General features: G+C 46.8%; 1 protein-coding gene across 1 annotated transcript in view; it reads right to left on the reverse strand.

Moving 5' to 3' along the window:
* The window catches only part of LOC122379422 (intraflagellar transport protein 74 homolog), a 439,917-nt gene that overhangs the window by 328,963 nt on the left and 89,466 nt on the right, over positions 1-21,488 (reverse strand). The window contains exon 4 of the mRNA XM_043361638.1: positions 203-347. Coding sequence (XP_043217573.1) covers positions 203-347 — 145 coding nt within the window. The remainder of the gene's footprint in view (positions 1-202; positions 348-21,488) is intronic.

The following is a 21,488-nucleotide window of genomic DNA, read 5'->3' on the forward strand; positions in this document are numbered from 1 at the left end:
GTCCGACTACTGGGACGAAACAGTTGGGATGTCTGTTCCCTCAAGAGAGACATTAATTTTAAAAAGATGAGGCCTGCTAAGAAGCCTCCAGTGCCCCACCAAAAGGCTCCGTTACCCTAAAAGGAGCATGCGCCACCGTTTGCCGCCGATTGGGCTCCAATGAGCGCCGCAGAACTCTCTGGTGAGACGGCTGGTGCCTCACCTGCAGTCCGGAGACTGGCCGCGACACGCTGGTCATGGGCCGGGAGCCGGCTGCCGCTGCCGAGCGGAGCGCTCCGCCCGCACCGGCGCTGGCCCGCGCGGCGCCCGTGGACGGCCGGCTGGCCAGGGCACCGGTCGTGCCCGGTCTGCGGCATACACCAACCGTACAGCAGCACAGTCAATCAACAGTCTAATCGGCTGAGCAATGATGAACGAACAGGAAAATCAGTTCCCGATACACATTTAATCATGTGACGCCGATAGTAGAGGTTACACAAAACAGAATTACAGAAGTCAGTTATTGGGGTTACATGAGCAAAGCAAATGCGTACCTATTACAACGGATTCATCGCGAATGCGTATTACCGACTCATCAGCTTAACCCGCGCCCGGCTGGGGGTCCTGGATTTCCACGCCCTGCTGGGGGGGGGGGGGGGGTTTGAACACCCCCCCTGTAACTCAGCTCCTGGGCCACGTAGCGATACGCGGAAGGCGGCGTTCGAAAGAGCGTCAAAAATAATGACGAAATCACTTCGGTCAATTTTTTGGTCAGGTCAAAGGTCAGGTCACCAGAGGTCATTGAAGGCAAAATTTCGCCGATTTCCAGGTCGAATGTCGAAAGTTTCCAAGCAGCCAACGCATAACTCGGGAACCAATAGAGCTACAGCGCCGCGGAAAAGCGCATTCGATAGCCCTATTAACGCCCTTTCTGAGTAATTCCCTCAGATTTGTCCTAACGTCAACGGTTTTGCCTGCAGGGGGCAAAAACTGCAAAAATAGCCGATTTTTTCGGAAACAGTTTTTCTGCAATAACTTTTGACCCAAGCCTTGTACGAGCTTTCTTTTACCGGCATCATGTTTCTCTCGTCAAGACGCATCGAATGAACTATAACTTGACCTTGAAAGGTCAACTTGAAAATTTGACCTCAGGTCAAGGTCATGACCTGACCGGAAAGGGTCATGTTGCATATCAGTCGATCCGTATCGTCGAGCTGAACACATCTAAGGCGTTTTCATCGCTCTAGCATGCCTCTATCAAAAGTTATTTGCGAAAAACTGTTAGATACCATTCGTGACCTAAGATGACCTCAGGGCATAAACAAGGGTCACGGACACCATTTTCATGTTCAGTGTGTCTAAATTACTTGTAATTCGGTGTTTGGGAGTGTTTATAATGTCTTTCGTCCAAAAGAGGCGCATTTCAATTTTCTCCCATTGACTTATAATGGGGAGGTCGCAAAATTGACCTGACCTTAGGTCATCGATATCAAAATTCTGAGATATACATTTTGTACATGCTATTGCTCTTAGTAATCGCTGAAAGTTTCAAAGCGATCGGTCACTCGGTGTAGCTATGACAGACATTGAAACTTTTTATGAGGTGAGGTCACTTCAAGTGACCTGGTGACCTGACCTTAAATGACCTTGGTCTGAAATTTTCACAACATGTGTAGAATTGATGTATGATAAGGTGTACCAAAAACGGCGGCGCTCCGCGCCGCCGTTTTTGAGATATTCGCGAAAAACCACAAGGGGGGTGTTCAAACACCCCCCCAGCAGGGCGCGGGTTAAGGTATGCCAGCTTTCCTGGACCGTATGGAGTTAACCTTCCAGGCGGTGGGGGGGGGGCATTTCCCCCCTTTAGTTTTTTCAATATATCTCGAGAACCGCTGCGCCGATCGTCACCAAACTTTCAGTTCCCTCCCGGGAGCAGCTAGCGCACATGGTGACCAAAATTTTTTCCAAAGGCTATGATAGGTTGGCCGCTAATGACGTCAGAGTGACGTCATTTTTGCCATTTTCGACCCAAAAAAAGGTTTCGCGGGAAGAGCTGTCAGGCCTACAGCTTTAGAGATACAAAAAAATGTTTCCGACATAAAAGGTGTGGAATCAAAAGGGCTACAAAACTGCTATTTCGGTTTTTCGAATTTTTTTGGATTTTGACCCCCAAAAATCAAAAAATAGATTTTTTTAATATAATAGCCGAAAAATCCAAAGCTTTTTGAATTTCGAAAAAATCGGAATATATGTGATAGTCCCTACCGCCTTCTATCTACATACCAATTTTGAGATCGATACCTCTTTTTTGGCCAAGTGATAGCGAAAAAACTGTTCAAAATTGATGACGTCAAATTTTCAAACTCAATTTGTAGCAATTCTAGACCTCGTAGCGCAAAAAAAGACCACCATTAGACTCCCCGTGACGAGCTGCATCGAATCGATACCCATTTTATGCAAAAATATCAACTTTGAAATTTGATCTTTTTTGACCTGACCTTGACCTGACCTGCACCAGAAAGTGACATAAACCGTACCTGATGGTCTTATAACCAACACCATTGAGTTAGAAATGAAAAACTGGCCATAAAACATGCATCGCATAACCTTAGTAAAGTTGGGCTCATGTGGTGACCCTTGGTGACCTTTGATGACCTGACCTGTGACATGACCTGGTATGACCAGTGACCTCTAATAGCAACATATGTACTAGACAACTGACGCCTTATCGCTGATTTTCGACAAAATGCGTTTTACTCGGTGCTATAGCGCTTTCCCTAGAAGCCCCGTGAACGGTGAAACATTTTATCTTTGACCTGACCTGTGACGTCATCGGTGACCCCAAGGTCAATGAAATTTGGTTTCCTTCGACAAATTTGACAGGGCTATCGAACGCCGTTTGAATTTTCCGGATCCGTCCAGTAGTTTCGGAGATACGGGGGACAAAAAATGCCCCCCCCCCCACCCCCACCGCGCGGAAGGTGGCTGGTAGGCCCACTGTCTGCCGGGTTAACCCGCGACCGCCTGGGGGGGGGGTCGGATCCGACCCCCCCCCCCTCCGTTTTCTTGAATAACTCATGAACCGCTTACGCTATCTACTTGAAACTTGGCATGCCTTCTCCCCCATCAATTTGACGTCTCCTGTGCAATTTTTAGGAAAAAAAATCAATTGTTTTTGAGATATATCGATTTTAGTGATGCAACTACATGGCGTTTTCAGTCAAAAAGTGGTAAATGTTTAAAAAATCGCCAAAAATCGAGGTTTAAAGTAAATTGCAAATTAATGACATGAATAGACGCAGCTCAACGACTTCTTTAAAATGGCTATCTCGGATTTTCCATCAAATGCGTTTTTCACCCCTAAAAATTCAAAAGAACTATATTTTTTGGAAAACAGCTAATAAAATCAAAAATTTTGGGAATTAAAAAAACGGAATATATGTTATAGAGCTCTATTAGAACATTAGATGTCCCAAATTTCAACTTTCTATCTAGATTTTTGACCCCCAAATTGTAAAAAATAGCTCCAAAATGCATAGGGCATGGTTGACGTCATAAGCATTTTCGTGAATTAGAGGCACTTCTGAACATCGCATGTGAAAACAAATGGCACCACTAAATTCCTGGGACAAAGCTCGTCTAGAAAAGTGCATTTTTATGTCAAAAATAAAAAGTTGAAAAATTGACTTTTTTCTTAGCCCTCGTTTAGTTATGTATGGTACAAATGATTTTTTATGCTTTCAATGCACACTTATCACCAGCACAGTGACTTGGGGTCACATATAACCATTACCATCGGATTCGGCGTGAAAAATAAGCCATAAAACATGTGTCGCACGCCCATGTAGCAGAAAGTGAAAACCGTGACCTTTCGTGACCTGACCTGACCTTGATCCGTACTTAGTATGACCCTTATACGTACATGGTACCTTCACTAGGCCTTTGAGGTCCTTTTTGGTGAGTTTCGAGCAGCAGCTATCGATTCCGCTGTCCGTAAGCCTAATCATGCAAAACCCCTGAATTTGACCTTTGACCTGACCTTTTTTTAAACTTAGTCCGAACCTTTTGATGGGAAGGATTCACAAGACAGAGCCACCGCTAAGCGAAGCTTGTTGCGATGACCCTGCCCTCTACCCTCCGATCGCGCAATTCCGATTCTATGGCAGAATTTAGAGCCCAAAGTTTAACGTGCGCACAAAGCCGCGCACGGCCGGTCCCCTCACTGACTTCGCCTAACTACGGCCTGCCACCAACCGCAACCATACCTGTCAAGAGGCCCATAAACGTCGAGCGCCCGTCGCGCTTCGAACCCGGACTGTCATAACCGGGAACGCGTGCTCTCACCACGCGGGGTCCAACGCTCTAACCAACTGAGCTACGGGACCGGCAACCTTGACCCGAAAGTTGACCTCAATCTTAAAATCTTAAGCACTCTTAAAATATTAAGAGTGCTTTGGGAAGGTCTCGTAGAGACCTTTCGAACGCCGCCTCGCGGGGCTCGATACGACCATTGGTTCTCGAGATAACAGGGGGGGGTCGGATCCGACCCCCCCCCCCAGGCTGTCGTGGGTACGGAAATAGCCCGGGTTAATTAAGCATTAACCCGGGTGCCGGGTTAATGGTCCAGATAAGGAGAACCGGATTTTTAGAACTTATCCATACCTTCAAAACTCATGGAAACGTCTTAAATTCTTCAAATTTTGAGTACCCCAGTGCGAAATTCGCCCCGACGGGTTGTCGGTCGTACCCCAACCACATTTCACACCACTATGAACAATAAATGCACACACTGAAATCGCTATTACCGATAGGCTCATCCAATCAAGTTTCGATAAACCCGTTCATCATCATCTCCTGCGGTTTCGAACACGCCTGTTAGGTGGTGCGGTAGACCGCGCCCAAAGCCAGGGCCCCGGTAAAGTGAGGTAGCCGAGTCGGGGCAGCGTGCGCTGACCCAAGCCGGGGCCGCGCGTCCTCCCGGTGTCATGTGATAGCCCGGGGCTGTCCGGGGATGCGGTAGACCGCGGCCCCGGTGTCATGTGATAGCCCGGGGCTGCCCGGGGATGCGGTAGACCGCGCCCATAGCCGCGGCCCCGGCTTGGGTCAGCGCACGCTGCCCCGACTCGGCTACCTCACGTTACCGGGGCCCTGGCTTTGGGCGCGGTCTACCGCAGGTGGCTTCTGCTCATACTTTGTGGTGCGGTGGTGGTGCGTCGGGCCGCGCGCTCTGACTTCGGCCAAGAAAAATGCGTCAGCTGATCATTGTCATTTCTGCCACTTTCATGTGGTGAGATGGGGTGATAACTTAAGAGACGGCTGTTTCATATCAATTATTTTACATAAAATCATATTTCAAACCATCAATTAATGTTCGACAGCCAAATTAAAGAAACAATACCAATACAGGCTTACAGTTTAAATTCGACATTGTGCTGTCTACGATTAGACAGCTGATAACTCATTCCCGTATGTCGTAACTCTATAATGACCTTTGCTTATTGTCACATGTGCGCCGCATTCGCGATTGTTGCTGACGCCTGTTTGCAGGTCAGCCCACTACAGTTGTTATACATATCGAAAAACCGATAAACTTTTAGGCGAAAAAAGCACTATTTTAGTCCCATTTTTGATTTTTTTTGCGATATTAGGTAAAAACAGAAGCTTCTTATCCTAGGAAAAATAAAATGGGAAATCATTAAAAGGTGGCACACAACCTTTAAGAGCCAAGTGTCAAAACAAGGTAACTGGGTTTTAACTTTGGACATCAAATATTCCATATTCAATCGCCTCGGTAATTGCCGCAAATGCGACACAACTGCATGTTGCTTACTGGCGAGTCTTTATCTTAATATATTCCCATGCCCGGGAGGCATGTTTCGACTCCCACCCAGAAATGACAAAGTCTCTGATTGGGCAGTTTTTGGCTGACAGACGCAGAATACATATTTGACAGCCATAGAATACTATGCTTTAGCACTTTTTCAATATCGACACATACGTTACATTAGTAAGTTAGGACAGCAAAAATATTGTAATTGATCTGAAATGTTTAATAACGCATTTTTGGAAGCCCGTAAGAATTGATTCTCGTGAGTTAGATGTTACAAAGTATTAGAAGAAATGACTGTTCTCTAGTTAATTAAGAATTAAAGTTTTTAGTCACTGCCATGCGCCCGACAGTCTCCAGAATCCTGCGTACGGGGACACCGCAGCCTCTGGTTTTAATGTTATCGCAATGGGGAGAAAGTGAAATTTTGGATGCGCCAGTATCGTGGTAGGAAGTACGGATGCTTGCAAAACTAAATGCCTTTCAATTCAAATCCCAGAATATCCTTTCGCAGAACTAGCCCTTCTCAGCCTGTCAGCCCATTCTCTAACGCTATACAAGTCTGGACAGTCAACGCCTCATGCGTTGCTCACAGCCTCACGTATCGCGATAAAAAAGACAGTCTCACTCATATAATCAAATGAATTTTCTTATGTATACTACATTTGACACCTCACAGCAAACGCCTCCCTACCTTGTTTTCTACTGTTGCCTTTCACATACATATATACTTTCACGTACTTGAGTTATTCATGTATCCTGAATAACTCAAGTACCGACTTGAATTGTTGAACTAACAAATATGACGCCCGTTTAGTAGAACGACAGCCGAACCTCCTTGCCGTGGCCGGTCAGGCGGGCCGAGAGCGCCGGGACTGCAAGTCGATAAGTGTCATTTCACGCTTCTGTGTGGCCGACTTTGGTCCATCGTGTCACTGAGCTGTGTGATTGCGCCTTATTGTCGGCTGTGGGAGACGCATGTTAATGTTAGGAAATATTGCTTCGCTAAATATTGTTCTTTTGGCGTTCAGCTTTCACTGGAACTCGAAAAAAACATTGTTATGTTTTCAAGAATGTCCGGGACAGCCCGTTGAATAAAAAATTATAAAGTTTTTACAAAAACGCGATTTTCAAAAAAGGCCATCGATCGATTTTGATAAAAATTACATTTTTGGATTCAGCTCACCGTCAGCTTTCGAATGGTATATATCGTTTCTTTTGAGCCTGAGATGACCTTCCGACGAACCGTGTATGGTAGGGTATGGTAGGGTAGGGTAGGTTAGGGTAGTGTAGGGTAGGGTAGGGTAGGGTAGTGTAAGCGTAGGGTAGGGTAGGGTAGGGTAGAGTAAGGTAGGGTAGGGAAGGGTAGTAGGGTAGGGTAGGGACTAGGGTAGGGTAGGGTAGGGTAGGGTAGGGTAGGGTAAGGTAGGGTAGGGTAGGATAGGGTAGGGTATGGTAGGGTAGTAGGGTAGGGTATAATAGGGTAGGGTAGGGTAGGGTATGGTAGGGTAGGGTAGAGTTAGGTAGGGTAGAGTAGTAGGGTAGGTTAGGGTAGTAAGGTAGGGTATGGTAAGGTAGGGTAGGGCAGGTAGGGCAGGGTAGGGTAGGGGGTAGGGTAGGATAGGGTAGGGTAGGGTAGGGTTGACTTCAAAAAGGGCCCAACATACAAAACACTTGAACACCCCGTAACTAGCACCATCCCTTACAGTTCAATTAAAAACAGCTACCCAAATCCACCCAAATAATACAGCTAAAAATCAATCACCCAAACTAATGCACCCGTAACATAACATAAATCAAAACATACAGTTATCGCGTAAACCTGTACCTCTAGTCTATTATTAGGTATAAATCTTAAAAAGTCCGCCCACGCCGCCGTCGGGGTTACGCCCAAAAACGCTTATTGCAAAGCCGTCGATATTGACGCACGAGGGTGAAATTTTCACGACTTGTGGGTCACGTAATTCAACAGGTCGTATTAGATTTTGGGCACGATTCGGCCGGGGGTGCGCCCGTGGCGCGTGCTCATGTGCGCCATAGGGTTAATATTAGAATCGGCTATTGCTCGGGAACGGTAAGGGCTGCGGGGGTGATATTTTCACGCCAAGTCGAGCGCGTGCACTCATTTATCGTATTATATTTTCGACGGTGTGGATTCAGCGGTGTGCACGTGGTGGAGCCGCGACCGTCGCCGAGCAAAACGCACGTGCTTTAGGCTCAGTTGTTCGCTTGCAAAACTGAGTGAAAAGCATCAGAGCCGGCAGGTCATTGACCTTTGACAACGAAGGCCGACACAAGGTCGGCCCCCGCCGAAGTTAGTTGGTAGCACTGCTGCTCCACGGCGTACATTTCCTACCAGCCCATAGGGTTTACATGTTAAATGGCCTGTTTTCGGCGAGCGATATCTCGGTCAACCTTTGAAGGAATCAATGGTTCTTCAATGGTTCGTCTCAAATGATAGATCGATGAATTTTCTTTCGACAATTCCTCTACCATTTTTCACGAAACCCAGCCGATCTTCTACGGCGTACAGGGTAAAGATTTCTCTGCACGCCACCACCCGCGATCCGGCTCTCCGATCGTCGGCGCGCGGTCCTCGGTAGCGCAGTCGGTAGCGTATCGGGCTACGGATCCGAGGGTCGTGAGTTCGAATCCTGGGAGCGCCACGTGATTTCGGCTAGAATTGAATGATGTAGATTCTTGAATGTTTGCATAATCAATTATTAATAGCTAATTGAATGTATCTGCCCACTAATCTGCCTCTAAAGCCTGTTATTTAAGAAATCTAATAAATGAATGTCACGTGCGCGTCACGACTGCCAACCATAAGCGCTACCATATTCTAGTTTGAACTAAGTTTTTGCTAGTCCCGACCACATATAGTAGGTTTTCTAGTAGTTATACTAGAAATTCCTACCAAAGTTCGTCCTACCCTTCACTCAATATACCCTGGACACAAGGCACCGCTCGCCAAGAGGATTCGCCAGTAAATACAATAAATTTGTTTTTGCAATATCTCAGCCGTTTCTGGGCCGATTTAGCTGAAACTTGGACTGTCGGTGGTAGTGTAGGGTAGGGTAGGGTAGGGTAGGGTAGGGTAGGGCAGGGTAGGGGTAGGGATAGGGAAGGATAGGGTAGGGTAGGGTAGGGTAAAGTAAGGGTAGGGTAGGGTAGGGTAGGGTAGGGTAGTGTAGTGTAGTGTAGGGTAGGGTAGGGTAGGGTAGTGTAGGGGTAGGGGTAGGGTAAGGTAGGGTAGGGTAGGGTAGGGTAGGGTAGTGTAAGGGTAGGGTAGTGTAAGGGTAGGGTGGGGTATGGTATGGTAGGGTAGGGTAGGGTAGGGTAGGGTAGGGTAGGGTAGTGTAGGGGTAGTGGTAGTGTAGGGTAGGGTAGGGTAGGGTAGGGTAGGGTAGGGTAGGGTAGGGGTAGGGTAGGGTAGGGGTAGGGTAGGGTAGTGTAAGGGTAGGGTAGGGTAGGGTAGGGGTAGGGGTAGGGTAGGGTAGGGTAGTGTAGGAGTAGGGTAGGGTAGAGTAGTGTAGGGTAGGGTAGGGTAGTTGTAGGGGTAGGTAGGGTAGGGTAGGGTAGGGTAGGGTTGCATTGAGTAACATCCTAACTTACAAAGGGCTGGAACAACTCGCATGCATCATACTTTACAGTTCAATTAAAAGCAGAACTTGGGGCATTCCATGATAGATCGACCAAAGCCGTACACCCTCATATTTTATTTTTTGCCTAAAATTGGTCTAATGGGTTGTGATGGGCGGGGAAGCCACCTGTGCCAAGGATTTTTTTCTTCGATCAACGGTTTCCGAGATATAGTCTCAGGCAATTCCTGGAGGTCACGCTGCAACCCTATGTTTGGCGGCTTATAACTCAGAAACTATTGGTTTTCTATGGTAAAAACTTTATATGGCTCAACTCGCAATCAACCAACAAACGTTTTGGCTATCTCGGATTTTCGATTTTTGAAAATTTTGATCACGTGACATCTTGACCTTTTTTCGAAGAGTGACCTTGATATTTTCCCAACTGAAAGTCGCAATTATGTCTGATGACGATTAAAGCCTTATCAATTGTCATTCATATGCGAAAATAAAAAAGTGGCTATCGCCCTGCGTTGACCTCAGGTCAGGTCATTTTTATGACCTGTCCATTATTACGAGCGGGAGCGACGCGAGATCTCGAGAATAAAGCAAGATAGCGACAAGCGGTAAACGGTACAGGATTCACACGGATAAGGTCTACAATTTTTACGGAGGTTATTTTCAGGTCAGGTCAAAGATGACGTCACAGGGGTAAAAAGGAAGTCAAAATAGTTTTGGCTGTACCTTTTGATCTAATAAAGAAAGAGACGTGGAACAGGCACCATTGTGTTTGCTTTCGCCTAGCGCCAGTTCGTTTTGAATTTCAATACCGATGACCTAAGATCAGGTCAATTTCTTGACCACCCCATTATAAGTCAATTGGGGGAAAATCAGCTCCCTTGTTTTTACACTAAAACGCGTCGGATTTGCCTAATATACCATGAGTGACCTCATGTACGACTAACTTTGACTACCTTGAGACCTTTTTTGCTCTTGGTCAACTGTGACGTTGCCCTTGGGTCATGTGACGTCATTAAAGGTCACCAAATGTTTTTTTGCTAATAACTCCTTACAGGTTTGAGATACAGCCGCGCGGATAGGCTCATTGTGTTCAGCTCGTCAAGGCCCATCGAATGATATATATGCTGACCTTAAGGTCGCGTGACCTAAGGTCAACTTTTGACCTTGACCTTTCGAGGTCAACATACACATGTTTCGATGCGGATCGACGAGAGGATCACGATGGTGCTATTAGTTTGTTCCTAGCTGGGATACTTTGAAAGTTATTCGAGAAAAACTTCATATATATGTAGTGCCGCCATTTATACTTTCTTTTTACCCCTGTGACGTCATCTTTGACCTGACCTGAAAATGACCTGAGTAAAAATTGTAGACCTTATCCATGTGTACTTTGTTCCGTTTACCACTTGTCGCTATCTTGCTTTGTTCTCGAGATCTCGCTGTCGCTCCCGCTCGTAATAATGGGAAGGTCATAAAAATGACCTGACCTGAGGTCAACGCAGGCCGAAAGCCACTTTTTTATTATCGCATATGAATGACAATTGATAAGGCTTTAATCGTCATCAGACAAAATTGCGACTTTCAGATGGGATAATATCAAGGTCAAATTTTCAAAAATCGAAAATCCGAGATAGCCAAAACGTTTGTTGGTTGATTGCAAGTTGAACCATATAAAGTTTTTACCATAGAAAACCAATAGTTTCTGAGTTATAAGCCGCCAAACATAGGGTTGCAGTGTGACCTCCAGGAACTGCCCGAGACTATATCTCGGAAACCGTTGTTCGAAGAAAAAAATCCTTGCCACAGCTGGGTTCCCCGCCCATCATAACCCATTAGACCAATCTTAAGCAAAAAATAAAATATGAGGGTGTAAATTTTATTTATTTTTGGTCGATCTATCGTGGAATGCCCCAGTTACCCAGTTCTACACAAATAATACCAATAAAAATACAAGTTTCTACACCCAAACTAATGCATCCGTTAATCACATATATCAAAACATACAGTTATCGCGTAAACCTGTACCTCTAGTCTACTATTATAAATCCTAAAAAGTCCGCCGCCGCCGCCGCCGCCCACGCCACCGCCGCCGTCGGGGTTACTCCCAAAAAAGGCTTATTGCGGCGCCGTCGATTGACGCAGGAGGGTGAAATTTTTACCAATCGTGGGTCACGTAACTGAACAGGTCGTATTAAATTTTGGGCACGATGCGGCTAGGGTTGCGCCCGTGGCGCGTGCTCATGTGCGCCATAGGGTAAGCATTAGACTCGGCAAAAACAGACCATTGCTCGGGAACGGTAAGGGCTACGGGGGTGAAATTTTCGCTACAAGTCGAGCACGTGCACTCATTTGTCGTATTAAATTTTCGAAGGTGTGGGTTCAGAGTTGTGCACGTGATAGGGCCGCGACCGGCGCCGAGCAGAGGGCACGTGCTTTAGGCTCAGTTGTTCGCTTAGAAAACTGAGTGCAGAAAAGCATCAGAGCCAACGAAGGCCGACACAAGGCACCGCTCGCCAAGGGGATTCGCCAGTAAATACAATTAATTTGTTTTTGCAATATCTCAGCCGTTTCTGGGCCGATTTAGCTGAAACTTGGACTGTCGGTGGTAGTGTAGGGTAGGGTAGGGTTGTAGCCCATGTACTTCTGCCGGTCACCGCTAGGCCCGTTGCTTCTGCCGGTCACCGCTAGATGCTGGGAACCGCTAGTTACAGTTTTTTCTAATAGGTGTCGCTTTTACCAGTCTCTAAATTGCTAAAGGCTTCGATTAAGTTGTGCGCCCTCCTTTAGCGTTCCGTCCGCTTAAACTGCTGCATTGTTTGGATAATTGCATTGGCATATGTGTATACTAAAAACCATATGTATTCGTTTTCTACATTCGATGTTCTCGCCTAACATGTGTGCAATACGAGATAACTGAGTTCATATGTCATACTATATGTGTCTCGATTTTGTAGCGAAATACACGCACCTTTCCGTACTTCTATACTCAGGATACTGAAATCATTCTCCTCCACTCCGCAACCCCCCTCCGGGCTGGACAGGCAACTTTATCTCATGCGGGCTGCTCCCTTGGGGCGGCACCGCTGCTCCTGAGGGAGCGCACCCCGTAGCCGGGTGCAGTGAGTACCTTGGGGCTGGGTGGCCTGTCCTCTGGACGGGCTCAGCCCCGGCGACTCACTAGGATGCCTGCCCAGACCAATGTCTCCCCCTAATTCCTATCATCCTTCCGGCTCTGCAATGGTCTTGTCGACCGAAAGGGCCTAACCCAACAAAACAAACAAACAAATAGCGAAATACAAGAGAAATCTGTATGTCAAGTTTTTCTACTGGCAACACCAGCCAGATTGGTGACCCCGACGTGATACGCACTAAGGGATCGCTATCCCCTCGTGGCTCCTGATACACCGACACTGGCCTGCACCCTGAACTATCTCCTCCAGCTCTCTTTGTGTAGGAAGGAAGTGGCGGATGGTGTGTCTCCACGAGGATCCTTCTTTCGTGCTGTGCGGAACTGGATAACGCCGACTACTACTGCTGCACTACGGTCCAGCTACTTCATCGGCTCACCTTACCGTCCGGCTACCTCTAAAGCTGCACCGCAGCACCTGGCGATCGCCGTGTCGCCGTCGCCGCCACCGATCTTCCCGACCATTGCACAGTGGGGATTTTTCCGATCTAGCACGTATTTATTCGTAGAGGGCAAACCATCGGTAGAATTGTAGCCAGATTGTGCACAGATGTTGGCTGGTGTGTCCTGGTGAGAATTTTACCTGTAAATGTGCATAATCAACATAGTATAGGGGGTTCAATTGGACCCCCCGCTCAGCCGTTTGGCCCCTGATCAAGCTAAAGCTTCGCGGAAAAGTCAAGCGTGCTGCCTATGACGAAATTAGGCCGAATATATCCAATTTCAAAGTCCAAGGTCATAAGCTGACTTTCCAAGTCAGTTTAATGACCCAACTAAAGTTGGGAAATCGAGACCTCTTGAAACTTCGCAAAGTTAGGGTGTTACGGGGTATTTTGGGGTGCTGATCACGAATTTCATGTTAGTTTTGATCACAGACGATGTCTTTATGCATTTAGGCCAGGTCGGGTCAGGTCAGGTTAGATCAATTAGTAGGCGTCCTGCCGGCCATCCATAGAAGTGTCACCTACTACTGATAGCTTCGTAACATGGAACGAAGGCACTAGACCTACTTCGTAAATATTCAAATGGCTGCTAAAATCGAAATCAGCACCAACAACTACCCTAGAAACAAGAAAAACTCGAAAAAGTGAACCAAGGTCATCAAAAGGTCAATGACCTTGACTTGACCTTCACGTGACCTTGACTCCCACCATTATGCATGGCACCAACATCATTTCACATATTTGAACGTTTAAAACCACAAGAAGACTGGAAACCGCGGATAATGTGAGCTGGCATACGCCGAATCGCGATTCCGGCCAAAAATGGTCTCGAGAAATATGCCACAGGTCAAAGGTCAGTTGGGTCAGAGTCATGAAATTTTTAGGTTAGATGTAAAATTGATGATCTCGGGGGTACCGAAAGTTTCGGCGCGATCGGCCGCTTTTTGCGCGAGTAATTTGCGGAAAACCATGGGGTTTTATCCGACCCCTTCCCCCTCCCCCTCCCCACAAGTGCGATGGTTAATAAGGTTACGGTATGCATAACTTACGCTTGTCGTCCTATTCCTAATGAATGTGTCTCAGAAAATATGCATCATATAAATCACGAAGTAAAATTATTCGCCTATGTCCGGAACATACCTATATCGTGCTGTTTGCCCTAGCGCTCCTCGAGTGGGGTGTTAAGTAAGATACTCTAATGTGAATATTCCGTGTTCAGGCAAGTTTCGGCAGCCAAACTAGGCGTTGTCTTGTGCAGAAGAAAGTGGCGAATTCGATAGGATATATTTCGGAGTGGAACAGTGTGGAGAACATTGTTGATTTCCTACATGTATTTAGAATACCATTCCTTCAATATGGTGTCTGTAAGGGTTTTTTTTTGTAAAGGGCATTTTTGTGACCTTAGTAAGGTTGTGGCATACTTTCTGTTTGCCATTCCATTCCTAATAAAGGTGCCTTTCAGACGATATGCAACTTTAAGACCTCCTAAGATTAAAACCAACAGGACAGGACAATGAAATTGAGCTATACTTTCGGGCCTTGCTGAGCCCATTGAGTAATCACGCATGAGTGTGAACTTTGGGCGCATTTTTCCTAGTTTTGCTGTGGACATACAGATAAAACAATGCCATATATGAAAAATTCAGACATTTCTAAGCCGTACTGACACAAAAAATAAACAAAAATCCAAAAAAGATTTTTTGAATTAATAGGCGCTAGATCGGAAAAATCCCCACTGTGCATTGCTCTCGGCAGCCATGGACCAGAAGACCCAGCCTGCCGGTGCCGGTGCAGCCGCCGCCGCCGCCTCGGATGCCGCTGCTGCTGCCTCCTGTGCCGCTGCCGCCCAACCGGACTACCTCCGCATGGCGACCGCGCCACGCAGCCACGTCGCGCCGCCGCGCTTCTTCGAGGAGGGCCCCGTGATCTGGCTCGTCCAGCTCGACCTTTTCTTCTCTCAGGCAGCTGTGGACGATGAGCTCAGCCGCTTCCGGATCGCCGCTACTCTCTAGACGACTCACTCAGTGATCATCAGCCGGTGACGTGTGTCGTGAAAATACCCAAACCGCGGAAAAAATCAAGGACTCTTCATACCAGGCGTTGGCACAAAACGGACTGGAACGCAGTTTGTCTGGATCTTTTGCTAGCGGACTGGAGGGAGATGTTGGAGACCGCTGATGTCAAAAGCAAGCTTGAAAAATTCAGGGGGTGTCGAAGTCTAGTAGGAAAATCTGGCAAATTCCCTGCGTGACGTCACGTCGGGGATGACCGACGGCACCTTGCACTGAAAGATACGGCAGAACGGCTATTTTTGAAAAATGATTAAAAATACTTTTGTGCTGTTATGACGCATAAAACGCTTATCAGCATGTTCCTCATCATGTGATAAAGGCATATCCGTGGTCGAAAATAGCTGAGCACCTCCCAATTTCCAACCACCGACCTCATAAGCAAAGGATGTAAGCGTAATCCTTAAGGGCGACTTTCCTATACATATCCGTACATATGCGTCCTTATGGAAATCGGTAGTGTGGCGATTGGCGACGCGCGCGACATCTGTGTGGCGACCAAGTGGCGACTGTGGCGACACCTGGTGGCTGCTTTTCTGCTGTATGTAGGCATTGGGGTTTTGCCAGATGTGGTTCCTACTGCTACACCACTATGTTGACCCAATACTAGAAAAGTTATTTTGCTAGTAAAATGCAAGCAAATTGAAAGTTGATTTATAAAATTGCTTATAAATGATTACGAGATAATAATAAAGAAATTTTGATTGAATAATTATTTAAATAATCAACCGTGAAACTATATTCTGGTAGGTTTAGTAGAAATAAGTCCGTGCAACCTTGTATTTAGGGCCTTGGAAAAATTCATGCACGTCTGGAACGAGGTCATAGACCGGCACTGTCCTATGGAAAATGTACGCACAAATAGAAAACGTGGCTGTCCATGGCTCTCCAGTGAACTGCGTGACCTGATGACGAAGCGAGACCAGGCTAAAAAGGACTGGCTGAACCTCCGCACCGCAGATCGACACGTGACCTTCAGAAGACTTCACAACAGTGTTAAAAGCAAATTAGCACGTGCACGGAAAGATTTTCTATGTAACGAATTAATGCGCAAGAACTTCAGTGGCTTTTGGAAGAAGTTTAATCAGTATGTAAAAAACACGAGCGGCAACTGTCTAGATAACAACCTTGATTCAAAACAGGCCGACATGTTTAATGCGTATTTTGCGAATGTAGGCTCTAACATTGCAGCAGAACTCTTACCTCGCAGACAGGATGACGATCCCCAGATACGTCCCCCTGTGGTGTGTGCCAAGGCGTGTGTGCCACAAGCTTTGAGCTTCAGCCCGCAACTCTACCTGAGCTGTCAACAGCGGTGCGTCTGATGAGCAATTCGAAAGCTGTCGGACTGGATGGAGTCCCCATCCTGGCCATTCGTCGTTGTTTTGCTGTGATCGGTCCGCTGCTCCTTCATATCATTAACACTTCAATATCAAGCGGCATATTTCCAGAAAAGTGGAAAATAGCGTGTGTAGTTCCTTTACATAAGAATGGTGATCACAGTCGCGCTAGCAACTATCGTCCAATTTCACTTCTGCCAGTCATGTCGAAAATCGCTGAGCGTGTCGTGTGCACCCAATTAACCCACTATCTCAAAGAAAATGACCTACTAGGTAACAGCCAGTACGCTTACCGCAAGGGCCATTCAACGGAAGACGCCATCCTCGAGACCATTGCCTGGACTACTGATCAAATCGATAGGGGCCACATTGCTTCAATAACAGCAATAGACCTGAGCAAAGCGTTCGACAGCGTCGATCATGAAATTCTTTTGATGAAACTAGCGTGGCACGGCGTCCCATCACACTGGTTCAAAAGTTATCTGAGCGGTCGTGGTCAAATGGTTCGAGGTGGTTCTGAGGTTCTTCCCGTGAAATTCGGTGTCCCACAAGGATCAATCCTGGGACCTGTTCTCTTCAGTCTAGTCACAGCTGACCTACCAAATTGTATACCTCATGGCCGCGTTATATGCTATGCAGATGACACTCAGCTTTTGAACAGCTCGCCGACAGACAGCGAAAGTCTCATCCAGTTCAAAAGGCGTTTGGAATCTTCAATGGCCTCAGTGCAGACATGGTTCACTACCAACTCATTTAAAATGAACGTAGCCAAAACTGATTTCATTCTGATCGGCACATCATCAGCTTTGCAGAGTCTCTGATTTCAAACTTGACTTCTGTGAAAGTTCGCTTGAACCTTCAGACAACATTTAAGTATTGGGAGTGAAAATAGACCAAACGTTATCCTGGCAAAAACACGTTACAGAAGTTTTACGACGCTGCTACTCTATTCTATCGTCCTTAAACAGGTTCCGGCGTCACTTTTCTGCTGAGGCTCTTATTCTCATTATCCAGGCACACGTCTTTTCCCAGATATTGTACTGCTTGCCAGTTTGGGGTGGGGCCTGCAAAACCAAATATCTCGCGTTCAGAAAGTAATAAACTTCGCAGCCCGTGTAGTAACCGGAACACGCCGCCATGAGCACATCACACCTACCCTAAGTGCGCTTCAGTGGCCAACAATTGAAGAGCTCATCAAGGAGCGTGATTGCTTAAAAGTATTTCGCGCTTTGAATAACTGCGACGCCCCCAAAGCTCCAAAAAGGATGTTCCACCAAAGATCAGACATAACCACTCGAGTGACCCGCCTGGCATGTACCAGTCGGCTCCACCTTCCAAAGGTGCGTCTGTCTATTACACAACGATCTTTCCCGTACCGAGCCGACCCCCACCGGACACGATTTGGTAGCCGAGGTCTGTGACGTCAGCCGGGCGTGAAGTTTTCCCTTCACCATAGGCTTCACACACAAACCGGCCGAAGTTCATGCCAGGATAGCCCGGCTTGAAAGTGCAAAAATGATAAAATTTTGCCCTCAATAGATTCATTGCTTCATTTTATAACTAAAAACGTCCGTTATTAGGACTCAATGAAGGTAAAAAGTACTCAAAATCGAAGTTCAAGAAGATGCTGTCCGAGCACAATCTGGTAACATCACGTGACCTCTTTTAAGCAAAATGTATATAATTCAAGGATGTTATTACACGATTGCTGCCTAAAACATCATAAATAATACGCTTGTAACATTATTGCTTCTGTTAAGTCATAACATTGCAAAACGCAAAGTTTATCATGGAAGTCACGTGACCAAAGGTATAGCAGGGGTTGGGACAAGCACTCAAAGGATTTCAAGTTTTTTAATTAAATTATATAAGTTTCATGATGAAATTGATAGAATGTATTTTTTCCGAATGAAATACAAATTTTCGTATGTAAAATATTTTTCTTATGGCGAAATTCTCCATATAAGAAATGTCAGTGACGTCACCAGGGCTTTACGTGGGCTTTACTCAAAACATCGGACCTACCTGTTTCTTATAGGTATCTTGTACCGAGCTGCAACTGAATGGAATCGACTTCCAATAGAAACTACACAAACAGGGTCAGAAAAGAATTCAGGAAAAAACTTAGGTGCAAAAACGCGTGAACCATACCAGCTCACATGCTCAGGGATAGTATCACGGATCGCGTATACTGTGTAATGTGTAGTGTGTACTAGTGATGTCAATTACGGAAAATCGGAATACCGATACCAAACCAAATACCAACCAAAACCGTGGAGAAATACCGAAACCAAACCAACTTGGGAACATGAGGGAAATACCAACTTTTACCGATTTCTTAGCCTCTTATACATTAGTGGGGGTTCATGATACCAACAAAATACCAAACACATTAGGATTGAAATACCAAATACCAAGTTGGTATCGGTTTGGTATCGGTATACCAAAAAGTCGGTATCCGATTGACGTCTCTAGTGTGTACTCTGCGCCTTGCTGTGCGCCATGTGGTGTATGTTACCGTACGTTGGCACTGCCGTGTACATCTGTGTGGAAATTTGTGTTTACATTACTGCCGTGTTAAAATGTCCTGAAAAACTGTGGGAACACGGACGGACATTTAATATTAATACAATACAATACAATACAATAAGTTGACACACCTTACATCATCCTTTCCGACGCCATCCGTCAGCGGTTCGGCAAATTAGTCGAACAACGTCTCTGCTGCCTGCTCTCTGGCCAACAACTCGGCGACAGGCGTCCTTCCCAATTCCTTCGGCATCTCCTGGACCTTGCTGAAGCTGAAGGCTCACAAGATTCCCCGCTCATTCCGCCAGATCTTCCTCAATGCTCTTCCGCCTCGGACTCAGCCCTTCCTCCAGTGCCTGCCGCCTGGGACGGACCTTGCGACCATCGCTAGCACTGCCGACCGACTCCTGGAGCTTCCGCAGCAGTCGGACGTCGCTGCACCTACCTCAGGCCTTCTCGCCGCGGTATCGACTTCTGCTGTTTAGCTGTTTAGCTTAGCTGTTTGGACTCTATGATACACAAGCCATAGACCCGAAGTCATATCTGAGGCGAAGTTGGCGAAAGAGCTTTAAAAAAGCTATCGAATACGCTTTCTGTGTCGCTGTAGCTCTTATTCGTGTTTTACGGGTCGCTAAAAAAACGTTTTCCAACGAAACGCTAAGGCATGCTTTCGGCCCCTGATCGAGGTAGAGCTTCGCGGAAGAGCGAGAATGCTGCCCGTGATGAGTGAAAGCCAATGATGCCCAATTTCAAGGTCTTGGCCGGGTCATCTTAGGTCAACGCCCAAAAGTAGGTAAAATCTGGCCGCCTGCTAGAACTTTTTTTTTTTTGTTGGGTTAGGCCCTTTCGGTCCAATTAGACCATTTCAGAGCCGGAAGGATGATAGGAATTAGGGGGAGACATTGGTCTGGGCAGGCACCCTAGTGAGTCACCGGGGCTGAGCCCATCCCGAAGGACAGGCCGACCAGCCCCAAGGTACTCACTGCACCCGGCTACGGGGTGCGCTCCCTCGGGAGCAGCGGTGCCGCTCCAAGGGAGCAGCCCGCATGAGATAAAGTTGCCTGTCCAGCCTGAAGGGTGGTTGCGGCGTGGAGGAGAAGGATTTCAGTATCCTGAGGATAGAAGCACGGAACGGTGGGCTAGAACTTATCGAGCCGTAGCTGTTATCGGGGTCCCGAGTACGAGTTCGATGTTAGTTTTGAACAAAGATGATGACTCCATGCATTTGGGGTATGATCGGGTCGGGTCAGGTCAGGTCGACCAGCAGGCTTCCTGCCGGCCATCTAGAGTGGGTGACTGACAACCACCAACGATAGCTTCGTAACATGTTACATAACCACCATTTATCAAAACTACTTCTTATGTTCAAACGGGCGCTAAACTCGAAATCAGCCCCAAAAAACTACACTTGTAGTGGAAGCAAATAAAACTAAAAATAAGTTAACCAAGGTCATCCATATTCGAATCAGGGCCAAAATTTTTTTAGAGTAGGTGTAAAATTCATTAACTCGAGGTCACTGGAAGTTTCGTTGCAATATACTCCTTTTTGCGCGGCTTATTAGGAAAGCCCGAAGAGGGGTCCACCATCTGACCCCATTTCCCCTATGCAGGCAGGTCCGAGGGTAGTCAGGGCTGAGGCTAGCCAGGTACCTCGTAGTTACTGATACGCCATCCGACGAATCGACTGCAACCATTATTTTGACAATCAGACGAACGCTTGGGTCAGTTTTGACGCGCTCGCTCATTTGAGGGATAAAAAGGGACTAGAATAGTAGCTACTTTAACATATTACCATGCTGATGTTCCAGCCCACAGCTTATTGACCTATAAGCAATAGGGACTACGGAAGCTCTTGATTCTTGAAGCGATTCTGAATCTGACGTTGTATTTGTTGATGTTGCTGAGCCAACTTCCCTGACACGATAGCTAAAAAAGCATACTCAGCATCGCCAAAAGTGGGGGGTCGACCCCCCGGCTCTGACGAGTGGGGGGGTCACGACCCCCGCGACCCCCCCCCCCCCCCGTCGGCGACGCCCCTGAATGCATGAAATCACGATTCTATATGTTTGAGATAGTTCAGACCATTCCCGGCGCCAAAACAGCAATTTCCATGTTTCCCAATTGACTTATAAGGGTTTAACGTATAAGTTACCTGTATTTGAGGATTTTTTAAGTTTTCATCTTGTTCTCCACTCAATTCTGCGTAAAATGCTGGGTTCCGTGTCTACATAGCTTGAACGTAACGGATGCAGCGGCCGCAAACGTAAATCGAGGTCCGGAATTCCCTATTCCCCAACACAGGCGGCGGCCGCTTTCTGGTCTGCGCAACATGGCGGCACCGTTGGACACCATCTGGCGGCCGATGGGCGAGACTAAATGCTTACTTCGAAATCTAAGCTGCGTTGCGGCATTGGCGGTTATGTGCGGCGTGTATGCCGCATGATTAGTAAGCGGCGACCACTAAATTAAAGACTCAAACGCTCCGACCGGTTTTCAATGAATAACACTGCAT

This window comes from Amphibalanus amphitrite, unplaced genomic scaffold (genome assembly GCF_019059575.1).
Source record: "Amphibalanus amphitrite isolate SeventyFive unplaced genomic scaffold, NRLGWU_Aamphi_draft 000077F_arrow, whole genome shotgun sequence".
Classification (NCBI taxonomy): Eukaryota; Metazoa; Arthropoda; class Thecostraca; order Balanomorpha; family Balanidae; genus Amphibalanus; species Amphibalanus amphitrite.